The sequence below is a fragment of the Colossoma macropomum genome, unplaced genomic scaffold, assembly GCF_904425465.1.
Source record: "Colossoma macropomum unplaced genomic scaffold, Colossoma_macropomum, whole genome shotgun sequence".
In the NCBI taxonomy this organism is placed as follows: domain Eukaryota; kingdom Metazoa; phylum Chordata; class Actinopteri; order Characiformes; family Serrasalmidae; genus Colossoma; species Colossoma macropomum.
In genome coordinates this window covers 22846340-22866172 of record NW_023494791.1, presented here as the reverse complement: position 1 = coordinate 22866172, position 19833 = coordinate 22846340, and the positions used below count along the sequence as shown (strand labels likewise).

General features: G+C 41.2%; 1 protein-coding gene across 2 annotated transcripts in view; it reads right to left on the bottom strand.

Moving 5' to 3' along the window:
- Positions 1-52: 52 nt before the first annotated feature.
- The window catches only part of psda (pleckstrin and Sec7 domain containing a), a 32844-nt gene continuing 13063 nt past the window's right edge, over positions 53-19833 (bottom strand). For both annotated transcript variants that reach the window (XM_036574456.1, XM_036574457.1), the window contains exons 7-13: positions 12373-12416; positions 8442-8632; positions 7718-7788; positions 7466-7623; positions 4795-4939; positions 4234-4377; positions 53-2173 (exon numbers count right to left, since the gene is read on the bottom strand). In XM_036574456.1, coding sequence (XP_036430349.1) covers positions 1937-2173; positions 4234-4377; positions 4795-4939; positions 7466-7623; positions 7718-7788; positions 8442-8632; positions 12373-12416 — 990 coding nt within the window. In that variant the 3' untranslated portion in view covers positions 53-1936. The remainder of the gene's footprint in view (positions 2174-4233; positions 4378-4794; positions 4940-7465; positions 7624-7717; positions 7789-8441; positions 8633-12372; positions 12417-19833) is intronic.

Below are 19833 nucleotides of genomic sequence, written 5' to 3'. Positions count from 1 at the left end.
GTCTCTCAGACTTTAAGACCACCTTTTACAGACACTTGACATTCACCAGCTGTCATTTTAACATTTTATTTTATATCTATGCCTTTGAAACATACAAACAATAGAGTATTTTTCTTACAGAACAAATTAACATAATATCCACAGTATGTACAACTAAAAGCAACACAGCTAACAAAAAAGTAACAGTATTATAATGTATATATAACCCTGTAAAAACAGTACGTAAAACTTCTTTTTAAGTCAATACATTTTAATCATAAACAAATACTCAACAAGAGACATGAATTATAAATGTCCAAAATATATAAATAACTCTTAGCTCATTCAATAAAACCTACGCAAGCATTACCCAAAGTGCAATAGGGCATCACATGATTGAAGTGCTAGTGATGGGATTTAGGCTCTACATAGTTTTAAGTCAGAAGTGATGATTTACATACGCCTGAACTGCATGTATGCATTTACTCCGTAAACGTTCATTCATAAGATGGCAGTGCTAACAGTCAGTTTAGATCTCAATGACTCATTTATGCATTGCAGTGCTAGTTAATGGATTTTACAATATATTGGATTTTTAGCTTTAGTGTCTGATTTCATCAGGAATTCATGAGGTTATGAAAGTTGTCCAACTTCATACCATTAAGAAACACTTCACAGAAATTCAGTCACATTTAAATATCTACCCATCAACTGGTGATATTATTCATGTCAGTCTGAAATAAATAGATCATCTCCAAATGCAGCTGAGGTAATGTAGGTTGTTTTTCCAAACTGATTTGCTTCTATTGCCCCCTCGGTTGGCAGAAATGTGGCATTGCTGCAGTACTTGAACATGGATGCCTGAGAAGAGAATGGCTTTGCCACGATTAGAGGGTCTTTTTTTTCCGTATCTTACGTCCCCTAATCTGAGTTTTTCCATACATCCTTATTCATAAATTCAGCATAAATCTGATTATATGTACAAACTGAACATGAACACTAAAGCAATACAGTTCACCTGGTTCTTTTACCTGCACTCAGTTGGCTGGTGTACTCTCCTGCTGAGCTGTTGCCAGCTCAAAGCCAACCTTACCATACAGTTTTTATGGTGAAAACAAACCAACATACAAAACATGTACAATACATATAATGGGAATTGTAATGCAAGGACCCAATGAGGGAATTGATTGTCTTTACATCACAAGCATGCTCTGAAACAAGAGTTCAAAGGCTTTCAAGGACTATACAGGTTCATTTTTTCTACAACTCCCAAAGATGTGTTTGAGTAAGAAGACAAAAGAAGAAAACAGGAATGGTAAGTTTCTTTGAAAAACTAGAAATCAAAGAAAAGGAATCCATTCAGGTGTGCAGAAGATAAAAGGGAGCACAAATGTAATGCAGCTGACCAAAATGCGAAAACATTTCGCACTGAACACTGATCCTCATCTCCAGCTCCAAGACTGGGATTAATGGAAATAAATACAGCGCTAATAGCATTTGAAATGTGTTGTCTCACAGTCTTGTACTTGGCTTGCACAGGCATCTTGTTTGATTAAACAAAATGCCACAAATATGCACACAAAGGTGTAAGCAGTCAATGCCATGTGTACAGCATATATGTCGGACTGAGAGAGGGTGAAGCGGACCTAAAGAAAGGAACGCAAATGCAAAGAAGCATCTCATCTGCCCTCTGAAGGTTTAGGGCTGTAGTCACTGAGCAGGAAAATCTGCGTTTGACAGGAGAGAGAGAAAGAGAACTGATCATACTAAACTCCTCCAGCAGCCACCACGTCCTCCAGCGCTGGCCAAGCCCCATCAAGAGGAGCTGACTGGACAAGGTGCAGCCTAATGATGCAAACCACTAACGTTTGCTCATCTCTGTGCCCGACGCTGACCTCAGCCCCTCAGTCTGGACCTGATCTACCCTAAAGGTGACGAAGCGTCCTGTGTGTTGGGCTCACTGTTTGACAGCTTGTTTGTAGCTGTGTCTCTGGCCTTCACCGCGCTTGCTCTTCTTTCCGCTGCTGCTGCCGCTGCTGCTCGCATGGCTGCTGTCCTGGGGCAACGTGGGGCTGGAGTGGGCTCTCTGCAGCCCCCCGTCCACAAACAGACGAGACTCAAATGCAGCCAGGTCTGACTCTCCCGTGCGGATCTTGGCTCTCAGTAGCATGGCGTATGTCCCATAGCGTGTTTTCTGTTAGACAGACAGATTTGTTAATAGCTGTTTGATTTCAGTACACTGTTTACAGGATGTCTACACCATTTAAAAAGGGGTTCTTATATTATATAGAACCATAACAACTCAATGAAGCTCAACTGAATGTTTAAGCGATTTTTGCATGGTTAAATGGTTCTCTGTAATGGAGAATCTATTGTATATGGTTCTTTAAAGAACTGTTTAAAATGGTTTCAAATTAGCACCAAAAAGGATTCTACTGTTGATACAAGTTAAAGAATCTTTTTTGGTACTATACAGCACCTTTCTTGCTGGGGAGTGTAGGTACTTGGACGGCATAGGTCAAAAGAACTGCAAAAGCACCAAAACTGATCAGTGATTTATGTGCATATTAGAGGTTGATTAGTTGTATAAGGTCGCCATCTAGTGGTGCAGTTCAGTTACCCCTCTGACAGAAAAGGACAGCAGTAAAAGTGGTGGCTTAATCTAAAGGTTACTAGGGGTGGGAATCTCTAGAAATGTCATGATTCAGTTCTGTTTTGTTTCAGGGTACCAAGATGTGAAAAATGATTCTCGATGTATTTCAATTTTTTATTTCTATAGCTTACATTCATTTTTTTTACAGTATTTATCATCAAGAAGTATTACTTTCTTAGCTGATTTGAATATAGCCACAACTCTGCACTTTTCTTAAGTCTACAGGCCTATTTGACCACCTAATACGTTTAAAATAAAATAAAAAAAAATGGAAAAAATACTTAACTACTATTACTGTAATTACTACTTTAATATACTATTAAAAAAAGAAAAAACAAGGTCTGGAGTTGACAACCTACAGAGCACACTAAAACAGTAATGCAGTGGATAATCCAGTCATTCCATAAGCGTTTTATTGGTTATATATATATATATATATATATATATTCATAAACACATGCATATACAGCAATATTTCATATAGAAACATCAAACCTAAAGGAAGGCTTTTTACCCAAATAACAGCACTACACTATTGCTAACTTTTAATAGTGCTTGAATGAGGTTTTCAATGTTATGTTAGCACCAAGCTAACACTGCTGTACCTTGACTTACACAGAGTGGTAAAATGTCGATATTTTAAGCTTATAACATTTGACATTTAGGTTTTGCTTAGCATAAAGCTGCCTTATGTTAGATTTGAGGATTTGGAGACATCTCTGGTGAAAATGTGTAACTGCATGCAATGTGCAGAGGAATGTTTTGTATGCGGGTGCGGCCAAAAAAGTATTTAGCTTACATCATAAACGATAGCTGTTATTATACAATAGTAAATATTGGTAGCTACAAATTTTTGATAGTTACCTCATCTTACCATCGTGTAGCCTACTTCATATATTGTAGCTGTCAGAGTAGTATACTGAAGTGTACAGTGAAAATAATGTGTGGTCATTGTTAAAATGAGTCACAACTTGGTAAAGGACCCGTCTGGTAAAGGAGTCTATGATCTATTATTATTATCATGTCTTCATCAGCACAATGCTAATTTTGCATTTGAGACCTAAATATCGAGCCAGACCTTCTTTTGGACAGGCTTTACAGGGTGACTTGCAGCAGCACATGCACACCATAAATTAGGGTGTTTTCTCCTCCTGACTCAGTAGTGCTACTTCTTTCAATCTTACAATAAAACATCTTACAAAGAGCAGCTTTACCTCTGAATATTATTAGATAATTATTAATACAAGCCTGTTAGCCTGTTAGTAATTTGCCACTGCGGTTGCTGCAAAGACATATGCTTATGAAGATTAAAGTTTACTATGGTTTTGGAATTTTTACATGAAATCGCTTAAGTTTATTCAACAGTAGAGGAAATGCAGAGCCTGTATAAAAATTATGACGTGGATCAATTCAGAAATTTTCAAGATAGAATTGTGATGCATCTAAGAATCGATTATTTTTAATTCATATTTATTATTAAATTACTAGCCGGGCAACACCAGAGAAGCCACTTCTACATCGTGTGCACAGAGCAAAATGACTGCGGCTTTGGAAAAATGACTCTCAGAGAATTGGTGGTTTTCAGACATTACAGGCCTCACCTCGAAATCCAGGTACTCCTCTCTCTGCTTGCCCTCGTCCTGATCCTTCCCTTTAGTCTTCCGCTCTTGAGGAACAGAGCGCAGCTCCTGCAGCTCAGAGGAAATGGCTCTGAAGCGCGCCTCATGAGCCTGCAGCTGCTCCTCCTGAACACACAGAACAGAAAACAAAACCAAATGCTGCTCAGACACAGCTGATGTTGTATGGGGTTGACAAACAGGGACTTGGCATAGTGGAGTAGGATCAGCTGGGTGGAGATCTCCAGGGTGTTGGATGTTGACAGGGTAGGGTGTTTGGGTATTTGTTGGGCAGGTGGTTGAAGGCACTAAGTTAATAGACCCAAGTCTGGTCCTGGAGTGCCCCTGCCCTGCACACTGTAGTGTTTTCCCTGCTCTGCATGGATGCGGGAAGGGCTCAGATAATTAGTCAGATGTGTTAGAGCAGGAAAAGATGTGCAGGGCAGGAATTCTCCAGGGCCAGGATTAGGAACTACTGGACGAAGTTAATGAGCATCAGTGGGAGCTGATATGTACCTGGATGAGGGAGAGGGGGCTGTTGGGTACCTGGGAGAGCTTGGTGCTGGAGCCCGGCAGGAGAGGCCTGCTGAACCTCTTTTGGGAGCCGATGGCTGCTGGGAAGGGAGGAGCGGAGAACATGGCTGCCACCGTGTTGATGCGGGTGATCCACGACTGCATCTGCTCTGCATTACTGAAGGACAAAAAGCAAGAGCTCAGAGTGAGCATGAAATCAAAGACTGCACTGAACAACACAGTTAAGGATTCTTCAGTCAGCTACTCCAGAGGATGTGCATAACCCATTTGTCATCCTAGGTCCCATTGATAGACAGCTTATGCTGCATGTTTGTGTTTTAGTAACTCTTAAATGCTGATCTCAAGTTACTAGTGACCTGTGACCTCATTTCCCCCGCTTTCCTACCAAGTGACAGAAACTCGAAATTTGAGAAATTCTATTTTAATTAATTAATTTGTTTGTTTGTATTTTATCCATTTTTTCCCAGTTTTGTAGCTGTCCTCATCACGTTACACTATCAAGCTATCAAAAGGGAGAAAGCTAGTACAGGCTTCCTGATGCAGACACATCTCATCTTTTCAAACTGTTGCTTATGCAACATTATTGGACAGCTCAACATGCTTGGAGGAGAACGCTAACTGCCTATTCTGTTACTTTAGCCAACAGACGCCTCACTGGCTAGCATCATGCTGAGTGATAGGGGAGGTAGAGGGCCATCTACAGTGAGTCCAGTCCAGTCCTCTTTTTTATTTTATTATTCTTTAATTATGAATTATATGTTTCAACAATTTTACACTATCATGGCAGTTTACAGATTAATTTATGTTAGATATGGAGTATATGGCCAAATTTGGACACTTCTAATGTTTGAGTTCAGGTGTTTCAGCCACACCCACTGTTAACAAGTGTATAAAATCAAGCACATAGCCATACAATCTCCATAGACAAACAATGGCAGCAGAATGGGTCATACTGAACCTTTGTCACAAGTCAGTGCACAAAATATCTGCCCTGCTAGATCTGGCCCAGTCAACTGTGCTGGTTTTGAGAAATGGAAGCATTTGGGAGCAACAGCTCAGCCATGAAGCCGTAGACCACAAAAAAGAGCGAGGCCACCAAATGCTGAAGCGTGTAGCATGTTAACATTGCCTGTCTTTTCTTGCATCACTGATTACCCAGTTCCAAACTGCCTCTGGAAGCAACATCATCACAAGAACTCTGCATCGAGAGCTTTATGAAATGAGTTTCAATAGCCGAGCAGCTGCACACAAGCTTAAGTTCACTAAGCGGAATGCCAAGCTGGATTGGCATAAAGCACACCGCCATTGGATTCTGGAGCAGTGAGAATGTGTTCTCTGCAGTGTTGAATCATGCTTCACTATTTGGCAGTCTGATAGACAATTCTGGGTTTGGCAGGTGCTGGAAAAATGCTACCTATCAGAATACATAGTGCCAACAGTAAAGTTTGGTGGAGGAGGGATAATGGTCTGGGGCTGTTCAGGGTTTGGTCCCCTTAGTTCCAGTGAAATGTAACGTTAATCTACATCATACAAAGACAATTTAGACCATAATGTGCTTCCACCTTTGTGACAACAGTTTGGGGAAGACCCTTTCCTGTTCCAGCATAATTGTGCTTCTGTGAACAAAGTGAGGTCTAAAATGACTTGGTTTGACGAGTCAGGAGTGGAGGAACTGCAGTGAATGTGTATTTCTGCATGCACATTAAAGTGTCTCTCAGCATTACTCTGAGCAAGTGTTTCAGTAGATTAATCTAGGCCACACTGCGAGGCTCTGTCCTCGAGAGAGCCACATGATCGAACCACCATCTGAATGGAGGTCTGTGACAAGGACACTATAAGCCATGCACTTTATCAACAGACAGGACGGAGCCAGGGCAATGTGTGTGCATATGCTTGTTTTTGCACATTTTCAGGACAAGATGCCCTGAAAAAAACTACAATGTCCTACAATGTTACTAAGATTAAAGTTAGGTTTAGGGTTGGGCCCCCATGTCCTGACATTGTACAAAAAACATTGTGTGTGCGCGTGAGTGTGGATGAAAGTGTGTGTATTCTGGATATAGGTCTTTCTGATGACCCAGCAAATTGAGCTAACAATATCTTGCTCATAATCATGTTCAGAAATAATGCCCTTTGTTCTACTGCCCTATCTTCTCTCCCAGACGTTGTATAACCTTAAACCGGTGTCAGAGAAGTTGATCTGAAGCATTCAACTGTGTTACATTAGGGTATGTGCATTCTTTGCAACGTCCCATAAGGGGGTGAAAAATTAGGATGATTCCGAAAGCCCTGAAGAGACAAGAGCCCAAAATGATTGTACTTTTTTATGCATGTGACTTTTAGGTGTTTAGGGTTGCTGAATTAAATAATAATTAAAGATTTTAGATACAGTGCCAACAGCAAAGCATCTTAGATTCTGCCACCGCTCCAGTGGACCCCTCTGTGTAAACGTTCAGTGGTTTAGACCGGTCAGAGAGTTCTTATTTCTTATTAGTTAGGTCTATAAGAAAATATGTTTTGTTTCAGATTCCGCTGAAGGAAATGAGGTGAGGAAACGCATAAAGTTTTCACAAGGCCCAAAATTCCTACCAGCACCCTTGACTGGAAATGATGTTTGTGCAGGATAGCAATGACATAATAACAGATTCGTTGAATGGACTGATGGAAGGAAAAATGGACTTACGGAGCCTGGAAAAGGAAGACTCTCCAGTCAGCAGTGCGCAGGTAAAAAACATTAGGTCTCTTGCTGTAGTCTGCTGCTCTCATAGCCAGCGAGTGGTGGATGGACACAGCGTTCTTCAAATCCTCATCAGACAGCTGCTTATCTGCTCGATATTCACCCTGCAGGCCGACAGGAGGGACACATTGCTCAGGGGAGGGAGGGGTCATGTCTGTGTAATAATTGAGTGCAGGCCACGGACAGGTATAAAGTTACCTTCTGCAGGTAGAGGACCAGTCCTTTCAGGATGGCATAAAACGACTTCCATCCTCTCTTACCTCGAGGGGCTATAAGAATGAATTAAACAAATGTGATTAATGTGATTAAACTACAACTAATAAATAATAACAATGAATCATAATACCACTGATCTGAAAGTGGCAATTCAATGGCATCAATCTTGGAATGGCAGAATCAATAATCATTTATTAAAATGATATTCAATAAAGTATCTCAGTTAGTGTCTTGTGTTTAAATAGATCATAACGTAATCCTTGTAAATATCTATCTAGTCTGAATGCTTAGTTGTTTTTATAAATAGCTTTTTTTTACTGTGAGGCTGTAGTTTGAACTAATTCAGTAGAATGGTCCATTTATCAATATATTATCAATACAAACACAATATATTTAAGATGAAGTAGCCATTACTACTGAAAAGCCCTTTTTTCCCATGAAAAATTTGTATGCTAATCCATTAACAGCTTTAAAAACCAACAAAAGAACCTTAAAATCAATTCTAGATGTCATGATGAACTGAATCCTTTCCTAAAGAATTATTATTGAATTGAAGTGAGGTCAGAGATTCATCATTCAAATTACATTACTTCAGAATAATGAATGTACATCAGTGTATGATTAAAAGTGGTGCACGGCCTAACAGATCTGTGATGGCCTGAGAAACTACTTCAGTTTAGTGACTGACAGGAGGAGGGAAACATACTTTTCTTGCCGTCAGGGTCAGCGTGGACTTTGCGAACGAGGAAGCCGTTCTTATAGACCTGAGCGCTGGACTGCTGAGCCAGACTCACTAGAGGGTTTCCTCCACTGCTGATCCGCTTCATAGTGTGGGACGCGGAGTCCGTCCTGCTGTCGGCCAGCTCTGAGAAAGACTTACGCAGCTCCTCTTCATCACTGTGAAAAAACATGCATACATAAACACACACAACAGAACTGTCACCATCTGCAGGTCCCACTGTTACTATAGTCCTGATCATAGAACACAAATACAGCACATCTCTCTTTTTTCACACTACACCTGTTACAGTGATGTTCTCTAGAATCACACACCCCATCCCATACAATTCCTGAATATGTTCTGAATACTGGGAACTCGGATGTCAAAGCAAATAGCAAACAGCAAATCCCTGCGAAAGAGTCGTTAAGAAATTTGTAAAGCATTTTAGTTGTATCAAATTTATTGTTTTCAGATAAGTACAGTTTTTACATGAAGCTGTTCAATCACATCAAAAGCCATACAAGCTGCTTGTGTTCGCTTCTTGTGAACAATGCAAATTTAAACAAACCACTCTGAGCTTGTACATCTTGTATAACGTGTTCTTTAAATCAAAATTTAAAGACAAAATTAAAGATTTAAAACCTTTGGAGGCCACCACACTCCAACATCTGCCTTTAATGTTTTACAGAGCTCTCTGAAACGACTGTACATTAGTCACCCTGATGCTTGTAGCTGTAGCTTTAATCGAAGCCCCCATATGTTTATTAGTATGTCACAACAGTGAAACCACATGAAATAAAACATTTTTCATTGTTTTGTCATTAATAATTTATCAATTATGACTTTCTTATCTCTTTTGTACTTTATTAAATATCTATATTAGATCTTCATTTACTCATAAGGAAAAGAAATATATGAAGAGTCTATTTAATACACAGATTTAAAATGTATGAAAATGGTCAAAATTTGTATTTTTGTTTCATGTATTCTAGAGTTTGAAATATGTTTTGGAATAAAACAATATATTAGAAGTGTATCTCAAACGTAAAAACACATGCCCATGTATTCCACACGTGTTTATCTATTCTGTTTCAGTTGTTCACCAATTTGTCCCTTTCAACCAATGTAATAATTTATGCGTATTTAATTTATATGTACTATCCTGTAAGCCCTGGTTAACAAAAACATGGGAAAAAAATGATAAAAAAGAATCTACACAACATATTCACATCCCATTCAGAAAATATACACATTGGCATGTGTTTTTCACATATGAGATACATTTCAAATATATTGTTTAATTCCAAAATGTATTCCAAATACTAAAGTACATTAAGCAAAAATAAAAACATTCACTGGCTATTTTATATATTCATATAGGATAAAAGGAGTGGGGGGCTCCGCCACTGGATTGGACTGGATCATCCAGGTAGAGTTTCTCTTTCTCTCTCTCTCTCTCCTTCCCCTCAGTGCTACACAGAAACATCTCTGCCCTTTTGAAAGCTCTCTCTCTCAGCATGGATCTCCCCTGTAAGCTGAAATGTTCGTCTCTCCGAGTCTTTGGCACAGCGCCCAGCTCGAACTCCTCCAGCCAACAACGCACTGGCAGTTCACTAACAGCCAGACACCCCGGCTTTAATGAGGTCAAATGCCCCAATACAGTCCTCTGGACAACATCTACATGTGGCATCCCACAGGCCACAAGACATTTAAATATGTTTGTCTGTTTACACAGAGAAAAGACTCTAGCAGGAACAAAAGCCTCATTTCCCTTACATATACATTTACAAAATACATATACATGTAAACATGTTTATAATTTTTAGTTCATTTTAATTTAATATAACCATAATGCTTGTTGTATTTAGCCTCTGAAAGTGTTGTAGTAATGCTTGAATTTCATTGTTAAGTTTTGGTTGGAAATTCTTGAAATACCCAACAGAATGTTATTCAATCCTTTGAGGTATTTAGGTAGATAAAACCAAGGGGGCTCTCTCATTGGTTAGGACTTCAGGAGCTGAACTGAAGGCCTAATGTGTCAGATGAACCGCTAACATAATTAGGAACTGATAGTGGAATCAATCACGTTTTGATTTCCAGTGGGGGGGGGTTTGGATTATGTGAGAAAAACATCACTCCATGCCTTCTGGAAGTCCTAGATACGTCACTGAGTGTGAATATGAGCGGTTGCTTGAGTAATGTATTAGAAATGGAAAACAGCGGAAGCTCTCGCCAGTGCTATTTACTAAACTGATCCAAGGTAAAATATATGTTAATACGTCTGTTACAAGCTCCAAACTTCTTTTAGAGGCTTCAAATGTCTGTGTTTAATTTAGAATAGCCAAAAAATGTTCATGTAAATCGCCTTTAGCTTAGCGCTAACATATTACTAGAATCCCATGGAGATGCTAGCAGAAATCTCATACAAGTATCACAGTTTACCACTGAGTTTAACTCCTACAAGTACACAGTAATTACTCAGTTCTCAATCATTTTAACACTTACTATTCAGTAACTGTATAAACATTTATTTATTTGTTAATTAACTGTTATATTTATTATTTGTTAAATATTTGTTTTCAGTCAGAACAGAAAACATAGTCTACATCTTCCTCTACTTCAAATTATTCCACATGCTAGAGGCAGTTAAAGAAACATGAGAGAGTGATTTCCAGTTTCTCACAGTGTGCACGTAGCCCACGCACACCCAGCACATGGCAAAGATCTGTACATCATCTCTCAGCACAACATGTGAGAGCGGCCTTCACACGCATATCACTCATATATGAATTATGCATCCGGATGTTGCTCACGAGCGCACTGGGGCCAACTGTAGGACTGCTCTGTGCTCTGAAAGAGTGTTCTCTGGGCATGGAGTCCAACTGCAGGTGAAATGGAAGGGTCATGTTATAGGTAAAGGGCAGAGATGTGAAATGGCTCCCTGTGGTTTTTCCTCATCCTGTTCCAAACAGCTCTGTGGCTGAAGCTGAACTCCAACTGCCCCTCACCGCATGACAGCTCTGCAGGTACAGCAACCTTACAGCCTAAAGGGCCCCTGAGGCCTGTTCCTTTAAATTGCACTCTCTCTCTCTCTCTCAGTCTCTCTCTCTCTCTCTCTCTCTCTCTCTATAACTGGTACATATACTGTAGCCTTTGCCTCCAAATGGTAATGCTCTCATCTGTTGCTTAGTAACTGCTGGACTCCCTGCCAGTATCTAGAGAGCCAGTACAAGAGATGGAGAGTTGGAGAGAGAGAGGGAGGGAGGGAGAGAGACAGAGACAGGCTAAGAGAAGAGAGAGAAAGCATAAAAAGGGAGCATAAAAAGAGAACAGTGTGGGGATGTAGGGAGAGAGAGAAAGAGATGAAAGGAGTTTTGCTGAATGAAAGAGAATAAGAGAAGAGACAAAGCTAGCTCTCTCCTCCCTCATTCACAGCACACAGACAACTGCACCAAATCCCCCCCAGAGCCCTCGAGCAGCCACACCACGCAGCAGGGACTCTCTCTTTTTTTCTCTCTTTCTCCCTCTCTCTCTGCGTGAGTGTGAGCGCAAGAGTGTGTATTAGCCAGTGAGAGATTTCAACCTGTAATTACAGTGAGGCAACTTGGGAGCTGTAGCCATGGCAACAAAGTCTGGAAAGCCAAAGTGTAAATCAGGGGCATCACACAGCTTTGCCTAGGTTAGAGATGCAACGCCTCAGAATAACACCACCAACTCCCACATCGCAATCAGCCACATAACTGCATCTGAACTGATTCCTTACGGGCAGCCTGCCTTGTTTACCAGAGCTACTGTGCCGTCGTTGTGCCACAGCAGTCAGACATATTAAGGATGAGACCCAGAGATGAAAGCCCATGCTCTTATTTTTAGGGAGTTCACTGGACAACTGGCAAAGGTAACAAAAGGTTAAACTCACATGGTCCACTGCAGCTTCTCATTCTTGATGGAGTTGTAGAGTGCCTGGAAAGAACAAACACACAGATAAACATAGATATGTGTTTGTAAGATATGACTGGCATTATAAAATAACCACATTAATTTAGCCATGAAACATCAACTTTTTTATTTAACCAGATTATTAACTTTATTATTAACTTTATTAACTAACCAGAAGACAAAACACATTCAAATCCACAAAAACACATTAAGAAACCCCTTATGCTGTATGAACCTGTAGGTGGGACCAGGCTTGAGACTAAGCTTAATCTATAAGTACAAGCTAAGAGTAACTGGCCTAGAGTTTAAAAGCTTTATCACGAGAAGTCAGGGTGAAGCCCCCAGGTAAACATGAAGATTCTCCCACCAGGTAGAGAACTGAGAATGTGAGGTAATGTTGGTCAGGGGGCCTGCCACCGCTCTCTCAGTACCTTCTCCTTCTTCTTGCGAGTCTGTGGGTGGTTCTGGCCGTCCTGCACTTTGCCCAGAAGGTCAGGGAAGGCGAGGGGTCTGAGGGAGCGCGAGCGGGGTGCTTTGGTGTAGCGGAAAGGGTCCATGACGCTAAAGTCCCGGCCGCACCTGACCGAGCAGAGCGAGCGTGAGCGCAGGCGGCCTGCCGAGTGGATACTGTTCACGCCGATCATGGTGGACCTTCAGAAAGGAGCACTTAGAGAAAGAACTCAATAGTCTGAGAGAGTGGAGGAAACTCTTAAGGGAGGCTTTAGGACGGCTGTAGCAGTGAGATGTTGTAAAGGACGCCCCCTCTTCAGAGCCCTTGTGCCTCCACAGTGTAAGATTTCTTATGTATTTTTTTCTCTAGCATTTGGTGAGGTCAGTTCCATCTGTTTTGTCTGTGGGTTTTCTTTGGAGTAACAAAACAAACAACTGAAGCTACCCTAAATATGTTGTTGTCACCTACATTATTCAGGCCTGAAAACAATTTCAAAGCCTCAGTTTTTCTCTCTTACACTATCTGGGTCTCCCAAAACCCCAAAGAGAGTTGCGGAGGCCTCAGAGCCCCTGCTCCAGCTTTTTCATTATGGATCCTATCTGTTCCGCATGGATAAACAACATTTGTCCATCACGCGTCAAACTCCCCTGCCCGAGTGAGAGCATGAGGATGAGGGAGGAAGTGGTGGTGCTGCAGCTCTCCTGCCAGTCTCCTGCTGTTGTTTACAAGCACGCATCCTCCTATTTATGCCGCCTACAGTACGCACGCAGCCGCGCGCACTGACACCATGCTCGCAGGTGTGCTGCAGATGGCAGATAAATCACAGACAGGGGAGACAGGCAGAGCCAGGAGGAGAGAGATTTGCACATGTCGAGGTAAAAAAAAACACTCTTATAGAGATAGAGGGGGCTTCGTCCCCCACCTGCTCTCACACCGGCATCCCAAAACTCCCTCTCGCTGTGACGTCTCAGGTCAATCCCTCTTCGGGACGGGGATGCAGGCATCAAAAGAAAGGCAGTAAAGCGCAGCTGGAGTGCACAGATACACTATAAAAAATTAACACCATGTTATTTTAACATCTCTGGCACATCATAGCATTAAAAATCTGAATTAGATTATGCACTGGTTGGGTTAAAAGTAATACAAAATGTGTTGTCCTTAACTGGACATGACAATAGTGTAGAAATCCTGGATCCTGAGCAAGGCTAACATTTAAAACCAAAGTTACACAAAAAATATTAGCTTAAAATTGCATCTATAATCCAACGGCATCATTCAGTGTTTTCTTCTTCTTACAGCACTGCTGGTAAACTGGCACACAGAGTGGATCCTGTTGCTTCATGCAAGTGTTATCTCCTTATTGCTATAAGATGACGGTCTGAGGAGGCATCCCACTTCTCCTTATATCCCCCTCTGTCTCTCCTTTTCTCTGTATCGCTCTGCTCCTCTGTGCATCCTTCCTCGTCCCTTATGCGCTTCTTTTATCAAAGTCGGCGCTGTTCTTCGTTTCACAGAATCTTGTCGTTGTTCCCTCCTCACGCATCACAGATAGAAGGACAGAAAAGCAGCAAAAGCAGGCTCAGCTGGCTGATCCTTTTTATCTTTCCGTTCCTCCCGCTTCCTCACCTCCTCCTCAGTGCTGAACAGAACAGGGACTGAATCGGAGGAGGAGATGTGATGAGGGAGGAGTGCCCACCCTCCCTCTCTCACTCTATTCCTCGATTCCTCTTTCAGTTGTGCCTGCCTTTTCGCACAGCTGACCAATCACAGGCCTCAAATCACTCCAGCCCTGCCCACCGCCGAACGTCCATCAGACACGAAGCCCCTGGCGTCCCCAGCATAGCTCCTGAATGACGGTGTCCTCTCACAGCAACAAAGCCACACATACCTCATAAATTCACCCATAATCCAATTACCTGATAACCAAGTGGGGAGCTCTGCCTTAACCCTTTATAATCTACGATTGCTATTCGCTTATTAATCTTAAAGCTTACTTTTCAGTAACTACTGTGAATCCTTCAGTAACTACTATAAATACAATATGAAAGTGAAGCAGTTGTGAGACTGAGGAGCCAACATACTGCAGCTCGCAGTTTAAGGGCTTAACCTGTTGCTCTGCCCTCATGAGTAACAGACAGGTTATTATGAAGAGGCTATATACTAAACAGCTCCATGGAATTGCTCTCAGAACAGGCTATGAATCAGATTACAGCAAACAAATCTTTCATTCATAGCAACTCGAACCCCTGCGAGCTCTAGAAGCTGCAGCTGTGCTGCGCGATCAGGAATAAAACACAGCAGCAGGTTCATGAATTAATTAGGTCAATAGGTCCACAGCACTGACATAAATAGAGATACGGCATATATTTTCACATGTTGGTGCTTTCTTTCGAGCTCTCCTGTCTGCTTCTCTCTCTCCTCTCATCCCTTCTCTCTCTTCCTTCCTTTCTCTCCCTGCCTCTCTCTCCCTCCCCTCTCTCTTCATCATTCTCCCTCATTCTCTCTCTCTCTTTTCCTGCCTCTCTCTACCCGTCCTCCCTTCTCTCTCCCTCTACATGTCCTGCCTTACTTGCTCTCTCCTTTTCTTCTCTCTCCCTGTCTCTCTCTCCCCCTCCCTCCCCTTCTGTACTCTGTATACCTGCCCTTCTTCTCCCCTTCTCCCCGTCTCCCTCTCTCTCTCTCTCTCTCTCTCTCTCTCTCTCTCTCTCTCTCTCTGACAGCTTGGGGACACTGTGCGTCTCTCCTTATTCAACTGTGACCTGCTTCTCTCTGTTCTCTGTGACCAGCCTGCCCTGTCTGGCGCTGTCTGCCGTCCAGCCCAGCGGCTCTTGGGACGTCCTACTTGAACACAGCATGAATCAGAGACATACTGAAGAAATAGTTTAGTGAAGAAAGCTAACACTGCAAACAATACATAAAAAAATATTAACGTCCATCAAATGGCATTATGCAAACAAAGTCACACTTATTTGTGAAAGGCCAAAACTTGGAATGACATGTGAACAATAATAATAATAATTTATCATGATTTTACACTGAGGGATCGTTAAGAAGCTGATTAGGGAATATCGAACAGGGACGGGATCAATGCGTGTGTAGAACGTGTTCCACATCATTGCAAAAGAACCGCTAGTTTCTTCACTAAAAAATTGGTATTTATTCATTGCAGTATGTAATATAACATAAAGAAATGCCCCCAGATGGCTTTACATAGTGAACAACTTCACTTTAAAAGTCCTGAGTAGCCTATGAAGCATATAACAAGTCTGAATGAAAAAACTTTTACATGGAGATACACATCTTCCTATTGTACATATAATATGTAACAATTAGATTTGGCCATTTAATGCTTAAATTCTCACTTGTAAAAACTGAATTTGAACATGCAACAATGATTTAATAATAACAACTTAATTATCAGAATTTTAACATTTTACTTTTTACATTTGACGAATACATTCCTGCATGTTAAAACTGAATTTGACTAAATTGTTCTTTCTATTAAAATGACTTGGGAAAAGCCATAACTGAATTTGATGCATGCTAGAACATAACTCCTACTAGTGAAAACTGAAATTTGAATGTTAGAATCAGATTTTTTACATTTCAATTTTCATTTCTAGTCGTATTAATAAATAATATGTAATTTCCCAAGTTTCAAAGCAGCACCAGCCACCGCCTATGTCATCACAATCAATCTACAGATGTGCAATAATAAGATTTTATTTTCAATTTGCTATGAGCCTAAATCAACTGTCATCTGTGACATCTGCTTGCACCTCACCTAAACACTGTAAAATGTACAACAGCACAGTTGATTTTTTTGCTCATCTGAAATATTACTTTCATTTGCTTTATTTCAAACAGAGTATTTATTTACCTACTTGTCACCATAAGTATCATTATTAGGTTGAACAAACAAAACTTTTTTACCATTTATGAACACTATAGTCACCAATCATTCCATCAATTATGTTGAAATGGCAAAAAATTAGAAGAAGTTTACACACAATCACATGTTTCTACCACTAGGGGTTTCTGTGTATGCATGGTCAAGAGCAGTTCTAGATATATGCACAAGGAAAAAACGTTAAATCACGGTCATGCTCAAAATTAGCATTTGCAAGATTTACACAAACAAAACTGTGCACTGACACAGTAGGTAAACGAGGCCCTGCTGAGGTTAGTAGGGATGAAGCTCAATTCCAAACTGGGTTACATCCATTCAAGAAGAAAAAAAAAACAAAAACGCTCAGCTCTAGTGTCTTTAGCATAGGGACAGTGATGTTCAGTCTTCCTTGAGAACTGAACCCAGCGTATACACACAGGCATGTTTTTAATGTTTAAATGAAAGTCAGTGTGGTGGTGAGCTGCTTTGGCAGTGTGGTAATGTATGTGGAGCTCTCCGCTCAGATTTGCATATCTTCCATAATCTCAACCCAGGAGACAAAGAGCAATTACACTCCACTCACAATATAGCACGACAGGAAAACAATTTGTAAATTGAGAGAGACGATAAAACATTGTGGGAGGGGAAGAGGAGAAGGAAGAGGGTGGGAGAGAGAGAGAGAGAGAGAGAGAGAGAAAGAGAGACAGAAAGAGAGAGAAAGAAAGAACGAGAGAGAGATAGGGAGAGGGGAAGAGGGGGAAAGAGAGAAAGAGAGAGAGAGCTTTGCAACGCCTTTATGATAACACCATGACAAAAGGCTCATCTCAGCAGGAGGCTGCATGGCAGCCAAATTCCCATCTGCTGCAAGCCTCTGTCCTCCCTCCCTCTCCACACTCAGCTTTTACTGAGCTCAGAAGGCTGGCAGTCCTTTTTGCTGCTGAGCTGCACACCAACGCAAAGCTTCACCTGTTGCCTCCCAAACATCTCAACATCTCTCCGTCCTACATGCCACACTACATTCTTAAAAATAAAGGTGCCAAGTGGAACCAAAAAGCATTCTTTGGAGTAATACCACATATGAAAGCGGCTCCAAGTGTGGCCCATGAGGATGTATGATTCAGCCTGCCATAAAATGACCCTAACTGCACCCCCCATGAAAAAACAACATATTTTATACTACATATAACTTGAATTTTTCTTTATCTTTTTAACTTATGTTTGTGAAGTATTTAAGTAACATAATATAGTGTACTGTTATAAAAATTAATTTTTAAAAACTTAATTCGAAATTTGAAACCTTATATTTGTATCACTTTTGGCCCCTTGGCCACCACAAACATTGCACCTCGACCTCCAAGACACAAAAATTTGCTTTAGAGGAATCACTTTTGGTTCCCTAAAGAACCTTTCAATGGATGTGTTTTGCTTTTTGACACGAAGAATCAATTAATGCTCCACACAGAACTCTTAAAATGTTTTTTTACAGGAGCTCTTAACAGTTCAAACAACTTTTCAAAAGTTCTTTGTAGAATCTCTCCTTAAAAGGTCCTGTTAGGGGTCCTCCAAGAACCAAAACCATGAGTGTCTTCAGATCCAGGTAGTTCTGCAATAGCTTTGCCTTTGCTAACCTAAAACCAAAATGTAAAAGGAAAACAGACGACTAAACAAAGACCACCTCCCAAACAATTATATATACACTATATTGCCAAAAGTATTCCCTCACCCATCCATCCATTCACTCACCCATCCAACTTCCATGGCCACAGGTGTATAAAACCAAGCACCCAGGCATGCAGACTGCTTCTACAAACATTTGTGAAAGAATGGGTCGCTCTCAGGAGCTCAGTGAATTCCAGCGTGGTACCATGATAGGATGCCACCTGTGCAACAAGTCCAGTCGTGAAATTTCCTCGCTACTAAATATTCCACAGTCAACTGTCAGTGGTATTATAACAAAGTGGAAGCGATTAGGAACGACAGCAACTCGGCCACGAAGTGGTAGGCCACGTAAAATGACAGAGCAGGGTCAGCGGATGCTGAGGCGCATAGTGCGCAGAGGTTGCCAACTTTCTGCAGAGTCAATCGCTTCATGGAATGGGTTTCCACGACCGAGCAGCTGCATCCAAGCCTTACATCACCAGCGCAGAGCGTCGAATGCAGTGGTGTAAAGTGCTGCCACTGGACTCTAGAGCAGTGGAGACGTGTTCTCTGGAGTGACAAATCGCACTTCTCCGTCTGGCAATCTGATGGACGAGTCTGGGTTTGGCGGTTGCCAGGAGAACGGTACTTGTCTGACTGCATTGTGCCAAGTGTAAAGTTCGGTGGAGGGGGGGTTATGGTGTGGGGTTGTTTTTCAGGAGTTGGGCTCGGCCCCTTAGCTCCAGTGAAAGGAACTGTTAATGCTTCAGCAGACCAAGAGATTTTGGACAATTTCATGTTCCCAACTTTGTGGGAACAGTTTGGGGATGGCCCCTTCCTGTTCCAACATGACTGCGCACCAGTGCACAAAGCAAGGCCCATAAAGACATGGATGAGCGAGTTTGGTGTGGAAGAACTTGACTGGCCTGCACAGAGTCCTGACCTCAACCCAATAGAACACCTTCGGGATGAATTAGAGCGGAGACTGTGAGCCAGGCCTTCTCGTCCAACATCAGTGTCTGACCTCACAAATGCGCTTCTGGAAGAATGGTCAAAAATTCCCATAAACACACTCCTAAACCTTGTGGAAAGCCTTCCCAGAAGAGTTGAAGCTGTTATAGCTGCAAAGGGTGAGCTGACATCATATTAAATCCTATGGATTAAGAATGGAATGTCACTCAAGTTCTTATGTGTTTGAAGGCAAACGAGCGAATACTTTTGGCAATATGGATATATATAAATATATATATATATATATATATATATAGATAGATAGATAGATAGATAGATAGATAAAGGTTCAGGGCAATCAATCAATAGCTAGCTAGCTTGGCAACTAATTAGACAGAAGAGAGTATCTGTTTTTTTCACTCTCAATATATTTTAGCTAGGAATTTGCAGTGAATCTTAAAAAACTTTTAATTTATAAATAAGAAATGATGAATAATTAAGAATATTATGCA